Genomic DNA, 11,316 nt, shown 5'->3' with positions numbered 1-11,316 from the left:
GAACAAAGAGTGTCTGACTGGGCAAAGCTACAAGCACTTGAGAAGCAAGGGAACAACCTGGCAGGTGAAAATACATGGGCCATGAAGGAGCCCAGGAGACTTCCCCAGGAACACTCCAAACCCCATTGCATTTACTAATTCCTAGTCCTATAAAAGCACTTCAGGAACTTCTGAAGAAAATTGCCTTCTGGTGGGGAAAAGATCCCTTGTTTTGGGAGTACGTACATGAGCTGCAGAAGACAGCCATAGCAGCCAGGTCATTACAAAACACAAGGTTTGTCTATGAAAAACAAGGGGTTTCAGCACCTGTCTACTGAACACTCCCCTTCCAGAGAACATGGTGTACAGCCCTGCAATGCTGCCAAGGGGGGTGTCTGAGCACACACTGCACTAAGGTATAAAAGGTGTTTTGTACCACCCATCACAGCTTTGCGGAAGCAGCATTCACTGCAGACACCGTTCCTGTGATTTGTGATGCTGAAGAGCAGCATTATTTGGAGAGCACAGGACTGCAACCTGCCGGTTCCAAGTTATGGCCAAAGCTAATTAAACGAGTTGTGAAGGCAGATTACATTTCACCTGCAGCACTTGGTCCAGCACTTATATTTGTTCTTACAGCACCTTCCCCTTTTCACCGTGGACACGGAGTGTATGACTTTCCCCTGTGCCCAAAGTTAGGACAGTATTTCACAGTACAAAACTGCTTTGCCACTTTTGAATCAGGGGAAAAGACTCATGCAGAGGATGGGCAGAAAAACTACATAGATGACAGCAGCAGAAATACAGCAGCACTCTTTCCACTGCCACTTTGCTGCAGTCTGCCATCAGTCCTGGGGCTGGGGCAAGTGAGAGAGGGGGAGCTGTTGGTGGGTGCTGAGAACCGGGTATCTTGTGATTCAGGTGTATGGGGGCTAGTCAGCTGCACTTCAGCACTGTGCACTTTGTGCCTGGATACATGAACACCTTCCAGTGTCCTCCTTCCTTTGGAAATTATCCAGAATGAGACTACCCTAAGTGCAGCCTAACCTTTAATAGGAAGACATCTGTGAAGAGACTCCCTTGACCTAACCCCTGGGCACCTGTGAACTGCCTTTTAATGTCAGCTGTTCACCACTGCTTGTTTGCATAGAGAGATGCATGTGTGTCTCTGTGAACCGAGGCGGTATAATCCCAACAGCTGTAAGGCAGGCTCCCAGATTCCTCTGCAAGCTGAGAGCTCACTATCTTGACACTGACACCTCTGAGGGAAACAACTTTGTCATAGGTTCAGTGGAAGATCAGAGGACCTTGAAAAATTATTATATTTAAGTCCATGTCCATTTCAGGGCACAGATTTCCCCTGCAAAGAAGTAAAAATTTATTAATAAACTGCAACAGTTTCATATAAGAAACAGGAAAGCAGGAATGCTACTAACCTTGAGAACATGAAGACCAGTCTCTTGCTTTTTTCCTCCCGACTGTACATCAATCATCCACTTGACTGCAGGGTTTTAATTTTAGGCCACTTATTAGCATTAATCATCTCAATTTTCACTTGGAATTTGTGAACAAGTATTCTGTTTATTAGCTTAATAAAAGCTCAGATGCATAGAGCTACAAGTATCAGGCACCTCAGCACACACTAACACAGGGTTGCCCTTGATTTTAACTTCTTTATGCCACAGAGAAGACCACCAGGACTTGAGATCCACATGAGGGATAGTCCCCAACATGCAATCACCTGCACATATCACTTGCTAACTTTACAGCTACTACTGGGCAGCGTGGCTCTCACACCATACTTACATCTTATGTACCTCTGGAACACATCACAGGTACTTCCCAGGTCTAGAAGTCCTCTTGGCTTCCTTCTCACAAGCACATCAAATGTCTTAAAGCAACATTGCAGAAGAGGTTGTCCATGCATCTAGACTATACATCACATTTATTTAAACAAGTAAGCAATTTAAAAGTCCCTGAGTTACACGTCGCCTCCTTACACCATTTCCCCAGAAGTGACTGCACGCTTTCTGCTTCACCAGTGAGCACTGTTCTTCCACAGCAGCACCCAGAGGGGAACTCCTGAAGCATGCCACCCTCTTGTGTCCAAAAAAAGTTTCACTAGTTCCACCTGCAAGTACCAGGAAAGCACTTTACCAGATTAGAGACAAACAGCCCTCAGGTGTCTGGGCACACAGGTCTCTCTAAACCTCCCTTCAGAAGTTTGTTGTTGCTGATGCTTGCATTTCAAACGAACTTCAGTATTTCACACCAAGCAAGGAACTTGCACCAATTAGAAGCAAATTTAAACAAATCATGACAGAGTACCAAAAGCAAAAAGTATCAAATGTAAACAACTTGTAAACATTAGTAACACAGTGGTAGATTCAAACAACATGAATGACCACAGAGACAATTCACAATTCAGAAACAGCCTTTTGTCATGAAGTCTTTATGGCTTGACAGAAAGAAAGTTAGATTTGTTTTTGATGTGGTTAGTGCAATTTTTTTTTATTTGAGAGGTCAGTTAAGAAGAGTTAAACAGATGAATCCAGTATGACACCTCAGTTTCTGAGTTGTTTTTGAACCTGATCTGAAATATGGCACTGGACTCTCATCTAGAGTCAAGGCATTTGTGATCTCAGAAATAAAACCAGCTATTTGCCCCCCAGGACACGGAGGTTGTGGGGCTCTTCAAGGGATAATTCATATTTCATATAAAACAGAGGAAGGAAAGCTTAACAGCATCAGAAGTGCAGCTGTGTGCTCAGCCAGTACCTCTGCGATCCACATACACAGCTTAATCTAATACATAATTCATTTGGAATGAAGTGAATGGAGGAAGGAGGAGTAGGCAGACTCACTGAAGAGGTGGGTAATGCAGCATTTGAGAACAGTCCACTCCTGGAAATTCAGACTCCTGAAAAGTAACCTTGGGCTTTTACACAAGGAGTGACTACAAAAAGCATATTCCCAAACACTGTCTGAATTTAGGTCCTCCTATTCTGCTATCTCATGCAAAGCAAGAACGAATATCCAAGCTTCTATCCAAAGCAAAAATCAGTATCACTTTCCTTGACAGTGATAATGGTGTTTAGAGGATTTTTCAAGTAGTGTACACCCTCCTGGAACCAGAACCAAGCTTCAAGACACTCACCACATCTGCAGCTTTGTTCCAAGTTACCCCTTCCCTGATTCCAGAGACACCACTAGTCTGGCACCACCATTTCCTTACACTTATTGCTTTTACAAGCCATATTCATTCCCAGGACACCTGGCTCACCAGAGTTTTTGCTCTTCCCCTTTGTTTCTCTTCCAATAGGAAGAGCTCCCATTTTCCCTAATGGAAGTCAATGCACACGTGCACAGGACAGAGTAGACCTATTAAGGCTACATGGCTGACCAACAGAAACAGAAATACATGTATGTAACTGAAATTTTCTTCTGTTTAGCAAAGGGCACCAAGTTTTAACTGAGACACTTCCACATGTGACTCTTACTTCCTTGTATCCACCTTCTCCCCCTACCCCCTTTACGTATGGGGAAGACTCACTGTGCTTCCCTGATGCAAAACAAGAAATAGATCACATCAAGTTTGCTCCATACACCAAAAGGTAAAAAAAAAAAACCAAAGGACAAACTGGTTCACAGTTAACTATAAATAAAAGTGCAGTAAGTGTTCAAGTAGAGTGTAGAGTTTAAGCAAGCTGTACATCCACATTTGGCATAGTCATCTTTTAAAGGCCCTGCGTGGGTCCCTCCCATTACTGACAGCAGGGGGAAGAGGCTGAACACTATTAGCTGGTGCTGGATTTACAGGTCCTCGTCCATTGCCTCTCCCACTACCTGCATAAATGTGGCCGTGGTTATACGTGAACGGAAATCCACTTGCTTCAGGTCCAGTTTGTAAACCATTTCCTAAAAAGACAGAAGAAAGGTTATCACGAGTTCCATGGGTTGAAATCACCGATTCCTTACATAAGTTTAGCAATAGGGAATACATGGAGTTTGCAGTAACCACCAAACCCTGAAGACCAGAAAGAAAAGCCTCTCTGACACTGCAAGACCCCAAACCACAGCTTACCCTTCCTCTCCTAAACTACCTTCCCTTCATTCCTACACCACTTTCTCAGCTAAAGCAAGAAGGGTCACAATAGTAGCTTTAGAACACCAGCTACTGAGTACGGGCATTGTGTAGCCAGGCCAGAACTAAGGTTCCCTCTCAGCTTAACCTGTTCAAGGCCTTGAAGCATTTTCATATTTAAGATTCTATGTTTAAATACAGCACAAAATTATCTGGATAAGTCAAATACTGGAATTCAGATTACCACCACTGCCATTTTCGGGAGCTAACCTGGCAGGAAAGCCATGGTGTCTAGCAAGACTGAAGTAATTTTTAAAGCCAATGTCTCAGGAAGTTTAAAAAAGCAGAATTTCAAGTCATGCAAAAACTTTTTGGAAGCATCAAAACAAAGGTTAGTCAAGACCCTTTACGTGATATAGGGACCCCAAATATTCTCATGTCCTTCTCTCCTACCGAAGAAATCCTCAAAACAGTTTCAGGAGATGTTCATGCTTACATGCTTGAGGTTCAGGCCCCTGTCTGAATGACTTTTTAGAGCCTAGTACACTTTTTTATCCCAAGAATGGAGAACCCTTGAAATAAATTTCTATTCCCATTAAGTGCTTCTTGTCTTTTCACATTTACAGACTGAAAAAAACTTACCCAGTGGCCCAAAAGTACAAGTACCCATACCACTTGACGCAGAAATATTATTCTGTTCACCCTGTGCCTTTAGAGAAAGTTAAAAAAAAAAAAAAAAAAGAGACATGGATCAGAGAAAGAAAATTCTCATTTTTACAGAAAGGGGATGATTTTTCCCCTTCATGTTCTTACAGTGGCTCCACATGGAATTTATCTACTACTTCAATTACTGGCTCATTTTAAGATATGTATCACTGAGTCCATTTTACCAGAAGAGTCACATCTGATCACAGACTAGTGTGAAATACTCAGAACAAAGAGCACTTTAGGCCAGAAGCTTCAGACAAGTTTAACGTACCAGTTTGTTCTGCCCGATGTGTTCCGAGTTGGGTTCGCTGTAGTTTGGCACTTCTGAGTACACCATGCAGAACCTGGGAAGAAATTAAGATTATTAGGAAGTTCTAAAGCCATTTTTTAACAGAGTTCTCAACTCCACAATTCACAGAGCATATGTTCTTGACACATCCCATCACCTAGAAGTAATTAATCCAGACCCCATAGTTCAGAGAATATCTGTAGGTATTAAAAGGCTCTTTGATCCCTTTATTGGCTTGTGGTGAGGCTGCCACATCTTCCTGGTGAGGGCATTTCAGTCAAGCAGAGGCAAGTATTCATTTACTCAAGGAGGTAAACTGGCCTAAATAAAACAGAAAGTGATGAAAGGGTTCCCTTTGTCTCTCTTCCAGCTGCACAATCTTGTCCAGCGCCCACTCACAAGGTCACCCAAGGCACTGAGTCATCCAGCCTGCTCCCAGACAGGGATTGCATTACACCTCTAGAGAAAACTCAAACACTCCCACATGCTCCCATGCTATGCAGTACCCCATTAACAATAACAGCACAGAGGAGTCCAAAACAGGCAATGAAATTCAAAGCATCCTTTTCCACTCAAGGAGACTATGGCAGAATAGGCCCATCAACTCACCACATGGAAATTATGGCATAGAGGAAGAAAGATCTGGATCATTGCACTGCTTGGAGTGGTTAAGCAGAAGTGGAGCTCCCACCTGCTGCTGGGAGGCACAACCCAGATAAGGACTCTCATCACTCCAGCCAGCTGGGTGACGCTCTGAGGTAAAGAATTCTGTACGAGAGAATCTGTAGATTTTTCTTTGTGTAATTCCATCTGAACACTGGGCATTTCTGAACCATACAGGAAGAGATGTAGCAACCCCAGAGCCCCACTTCCCTGATGACTGTAAGGTTTCCCACAGCACTTTGTGCAACAGTGGAAGTACTCTTCTGGTTAGAAAATGCTGCTATTTTTCCTGTTGCTCAAGTATGTTACTCATGTTTGTTCTTAGGCAGGAGCTGTTGCCCCAGTCTGTGGGCAGTTTAAAGCAGGCTTAAATGAGGCTTGCTTCTGCTTGGATATGATTCACTGGAATGACCTTGCTCATCCTTCTCTGCATTGCCTGTCCCTCAAGGATGACACACATACAAAAGGCTTCCACCAAAATGAAGTGGTTAATCAAGATAAGGCCTAGGTAAGCAATGCAGATTCAGTCCCTTGTCATTTATCCACTTCCTCCTCCATGGTGCCAATGATGGAAGCTGATTTTCCTCAAAGTACCTACAGTCCAGAGAGGGTCAGAGCTCATTATATCCATGACCAACTGAGAACACACTTTTGCTGCCCTAAATTTCATTTCCTAAGAGCTAGGTCTCATACTTACCATGACACTCTGCTGAGAAGAGAAGTATGAACATGCAATACTTACTCCCCAATTTTATGCAGCTCCCCTCCTCGTCCCGTGTAAAGTGTCAGACATCCTTTCCACAGAGATGCGTACCTGGGCAAAGAAAGGAGAAGTGAAGCAGTTTCCTAGTGAATGAGCTGACAGAGGAAGTGGAAGCATGCTATCTTCCAGGAAGTTGACAAGTATTACAGATCAGCATAGACTAAAAAAACTCCCAGGGCCCCCAATGTCACCAACACTAATGCTGTATAGATCCCCATGTACTACTTCTAGCAAAAGGTATCAGAAGCTCAGCAGACTCCCTTGACAATTCCAGGAAAGCAGCCAATTATTTTGAAATTGGATGATCTTTTGTTGACTGGAGCAACCCTTATGACTTGTCCTGCAGAGAACAGGCATTTTGCCAAAAGCAGTATCTGTGTTATATTCGGTGACAACTCCCAGTTCTGCTTTCAGCAGGAGCCAGGAAGAACCGCCTTTGCTTGCTGGAGAACTGCTACTGAATGCATATGATCAAAAGTGCTTCCATTCTTAATATAGGTCCTTACCAGATTGGGCTTTTCAAAGGCACGAGTTTGGCCACCAAACTCCAAGTGACATATAGAAACACACTGACATAGTTTTTCAATTGCAGGAACATTCCCTTACAAAGACAGTGTGAGTGCACTCTATTCTTTATAGTGGCACTTGACTTCAAGCACTGAAATTTGAGCCATACAAAACTTTCTGTGTAATTGTTCCCTTCGGTGAGGGGCATCACGTATGTGTAGAGAATGAGGAAAATGCAGACCAGAAACACAGGCACAGAGCAATGGAGTTAAAAGGAATATGTGTGTCTTCTAGCATAGGAACAGGGAGCCTCAGCAATTGCACTCGCGGAGTCACCAATCTAGACAAGTCACCACTTCCTTACGCTCCACGTTTATCTGTGGAACAGAGATAACAAACCTTCCTCTTGCCCTTTGCCTTATCTGCTGAGACTGGGAGACATCCGGCCACACACAGGGCCCTAAAGAGGCACCAGGGAGGAGGCAGGTTGGCAGGAGAGGACAGCACTGACAGTGCAGCGATAACCTTCTCCATACTTCAGCACCAGCAGGAAAGCACAGGCACTGTAACTGCACATACCACCTTGGGAGCTTTCCACCCAGAACCAGGAATAGTGTTCTTCACTTCATAGTGCTACCTTTCACTTTAAGGATTCCCTCACTGCCTAACCTTTAATCACCAGCTAGCTGGGCAGTCTTGTGGCAGAAAACAAAAGAAAAGCATTACCAAGCAATAAATGTAAGTCAAACATACATTTACTGGGAAAAGACCCAGCAAGTCATGTGACTAACAACCCCCAGCATAAAGTTATTCCACGTATGCAAGCATTTGTTTTTATCTCAAAAAGAGCTGGGCATAAAGCACTAAACTCCAACACTAGTTTCAAATTTACAAATATTAAGTATAATGGCTTCCTGTAAATGGGTTCACCACCCAGTGACAAAAGTAAGCATCAGTGTCTGCTTTTCCAGAAGAATGCATCTGCAGCTTGAAATTCAGCAAGGGGGAAAAAAAAAACCATGTTTACGTGGGGGGCCTGGATAAGCTTTTCTGCTTGTATCAGAGGGCATTCTGCACAATGAAGTCAGATTAGCCTACAGAGCTGAAATTCACCTGCCTTGCAATGGCAGCATCACACACTCAATTCTATTTAAATCTAAAATTGTGCTTGGAGAACCCTGTATGCCAGCATGAGGGCAATTTTCTGAAGATGAGAGCCAAACCAGAATGCATTTAGCTTTAGCCATTTCACTCCCTCCGCAGTCCTAAGGGAGCATGCAATTCATGTAAATGAAGGCATGACTTTGCCACCCACCAGAAATAGTGATGTCAGCTCATAAATTTAATACATACAAGCCAAGCTCAGTTTTTCACATTAGAGGATGTCATGACTCCCCATTTGCTGCACAGAAACACCAGAGCAGCTACAGTAAGCCAGTCACAGAGGGGAGTACAGTAACGCTGCTGAACAGCATCGCTCTTAATTTGTTTCAATGTCATCTACACACAAGGCTTTGTGCTGGCCCAGAGCTCTGGTTTAGTTCCACCCATCCCTGCACTCCACGTGCTCTCCACGCAAGCAGCGTTCCCCAGAACCACCTCTGCTGAGGAGTCAGCCCATTTCGTGTAAAAGGACATTTGCATAGGAGGAAGCAGCTGTAGTTTTGGTGGCAAGGGTCATCCGATTTAAGTCCAGAACTGAGAATTACACTCAAATGAACAACTTAAGAGCAGCTCAGTTAGCAGCCTCACTGAGTCACCTTTCACCTATTTTTTCATAAAAACAAATTAACAGGACCTTATACACACTGCAGTTCCACCATGTCCTGGACTGCTGTAGGCCAAAGGATCAGTGTAATGGATTTCTAAAAGTGTAACCTAACAGGCATGGAGAACTCAAATCAAAGTGCCTGTAACTTTGCTACTGACAATTTAAATGACACGGAAAAGGATTTTCAGATTGACTCTAACATTCTTTCTCACAATAAGTTTGGGGTTGGGTTTGTTCCTTTTTCCTCATTAAGTTACCTCTGAGAAATTATTTGCACCTAACCAAATTAACACACTCTACAGTGTAGCCCTAGCATGAATTCTTACAGTGAAACTGAAAGGGTTCTCCTCTGCCTGTCACTTTTGTTAAACTCATTCCAATGAAAAGCAACTTTTCTGCGTGATATGTAATCATCCCTCCCATTCATTAAGGAGCTCACTGCCAGAGTAAAGAACTAGCTGGGAAAATAAGAACATGCTTTGGACTTCCCCTGCTCGATTTACAGACCAGGACTGACTGTTGCATTCCCCCCTGCCTCAGAAGTATTCTCCTAGGAAGCTATTCTAAAGCCAACCCAAATCTCTTCACCACCACGTCCTCATTACAAACCCAAGCCCCTGCTAGCCTGTACACTCACACTAGGCATGTTCTGGCCTGGGAAAGGTGGGTTCAATTTGGAGAGTGACCTTAGGGCGCTGGCTCGGTAACAGGGAGAGGGTCGGAGGGGGCAGCCGTGTGCCCCGTGGCCCTGGAGGGGCCCCGCGGGTGACAAAGGGCTGCGCGGCCCGGCGGGCGCGGGGCGGCCCCGTACGCACCCTTTGGTCAGGCGGATGATGTCCCCCGGCTGGATGAGGCCGCCGATCTCGTCCCACACGCAGATGGTGATGCTGCCCGTCTTGTCCGCCACCTTGCAGGACCTCACCTCGTGCCCGTCCTTCGTCTTGGTGACTCGCCCTGCGGGGAGAAGCGCGGCTCAGGGGGGGCACAGCGCCGCCGGCCCCCCCGCCCGCCGTGACACGCGTGGGCGGCCCGGGGGTGGGGCGTGCCGGGCGCCACTTACCGATCTCCAGCACAATAAAGATGACATTTAAGTTTTTCAGTCCCGGTTTTATGTCTTTTATGAGAAAATACGTGTCGCTCGCCGCGCTCATACTGCGGCCGGCGCGGGGGTGAGGGCTAGCGGGGCGGGCCGAGCCCGCATCCCGCGGGGGAGCAGAAGCAGCGCGGGGCCGGGCAGGGGGGCACCGGCGACCCTCACAGGGGACGGGGACACGAGCACAGAGGGGCTGCGCGGTGACTGTGCGGCACGCCCGACCCCCACCGCTCCCTCTCCACACCGACACTACCGGCACACAACCCACCCCACCTCCCTCTCCCGCCAGCACTAAGGCGCACACGTGCGCCGCGCTCCACTTTATACCGGCTGGGTGCCACCAACGCGGGAGCTGGGAGGGGGTGCTTGCGGCGAATGGAACAGTCCGGGGCACGCGGAGCGCCAGGACTGGGTAACGGGCGGGCGCGAGCCGGCGCTGCCCGCTGATTGGCCAGCGCTGCCGCCGCCATCTTCTCCTTCTCTGGGCGCTGCCGCTGCTGAGCCGGGGCTGCCTCCTCGCGTGTCGTCCGCCAGCTCGCCCTGCCTCGCCTCACCCCTTCTGCCTCCCCTCACCCACTCTACCTTGCCTCACCCCCTCGCCCGCCGACTGACTTCCCTCCGGGGAACAGCCCCGCGGCGCCCCGAGTGCGGCTGGTGCGGCACAGCAGAGTAAGGGAGCGGCTCGCTGCCCTCCCACGCCATTTTAAGCGTCGGCTGTAACACCGAGAGGAGCGTTGTCTCAGGTGTCCCAGAGAGCGATCTCCCAGTAGTTCCGCCCTCCTTCACTGGGATTTAAAAAAAAATACAGATTTGTTAGGGAGAAGCTTTTCCGGGAGAAACTTGATCTCCACCAAGCAGAAAAGGCAGTTGTGGGGGCTGCGGGCACTTCAGGGCTTAGTAGGGCTGCTCCACATCATTCTGCTCCTGGCATGTAGGGGAAGCCAGGGATTGTGCAGTAGCCTGCCTTGAGCCTTCCCGTGCTTAAAATGTGAGCGTAAGTCCTGATGAGTACTAAAAAGTATCTAAAACATTCTGAATTCTGCTAGCAGCTTCTTGAGGAGATGTGTTATTCCCTTGAGCTTGGCTATGGGTACGGTGTAAAACATGAAGGAGGGGCAGCTTCTCCAAGTAGGAAGCCATCGAGGTGGTGGACAAGCCCGCACAGCCTTGTGACATCCTTGGCTGGCTGGTCCCAAGGAAACAGCTCCATGCCACAGAGCAGCCCAAAGACGTGCGAGTGGTCCTGTAATTCACCTCTTCCCCTTAGGAAGGGTAGCGTATCAGTGTACGTGCACTTAGCTGCTCCTTGTCAGCGCCAAACCTAGCTAGCTGGGCTTTCTATTTGTGTGAGCAGAAATCCATAGATGACAGCAGTTGTGAAATGTCTGGCCACATGTTCTGCCACAGAGGAGCTCTGGCCCAAGGAATGCTGAGCAATGTTTGTGTGTAGGCAGCGGAG

General features: G+C 46.9%; 1 protein-coding gene across 2 annotated transcripts; it reads right to left on the bottom strand.

Moving 5' to 3' along the window:
- Positions 1–257: 257 nt before the first annotated feature.
- NABP1 (nucleic acid binding protein 1) lies at positions 258–10,137 on the bottom strand. Of its 2 annotated transcripts, XR_004241325.1 has the most exons (7): positions 9,825–10,137; positions 9,580–9,718; positions 6,466–6,537; positions 5,043–5,115; positions 4,706–4,772; positions 1,416–3,897; positions 258–1,339 (listed from the first exon to the last, which is right to left on the bottom strand). XR_004241325.1 is itself a non-coding variant. In XM_032114972.1 (6 exons), the coding sequence occupies exons 1-6, from the start codon at positions 9,913–9,915 to the stop codon at positions 3,710–3,712; spliced, it is 630 nt and encodes a 209-aa protein (XP_031970863.1). In that variant the 5' UTR covers positions 9,916–10,137; the 3' UTR covers positions 258–3,709. The 2 variants fall into 2 exon arrangements, 1 of the variants encoding a protein (XP_031970863.1); XM_032114972.1 differs by having other exon boundaries at positions 258–3,897.
- Positions 10,138–11,316: the final 1,179 nt, after the last annotated feature.

The sequence above is a fragment of the Corvus moneduloides genome, chromosome 7 (genome assembly GCF_009650955.1).
Source record: "Corvus moneduloides isolate bCorMon1 chromosome 7, bCorMon1.pri, whole genome shotgun sequence".
NCBI lineage: Eukaryota > Metazoa > Chordata > Aves > Passeriformes > Corvidae > Corvus > Corvus moneduloides.
Note: the sequence above shows the minus strand (reverse complement) of the source record. Positions and strands in the feature narration are given on the sequence as shown.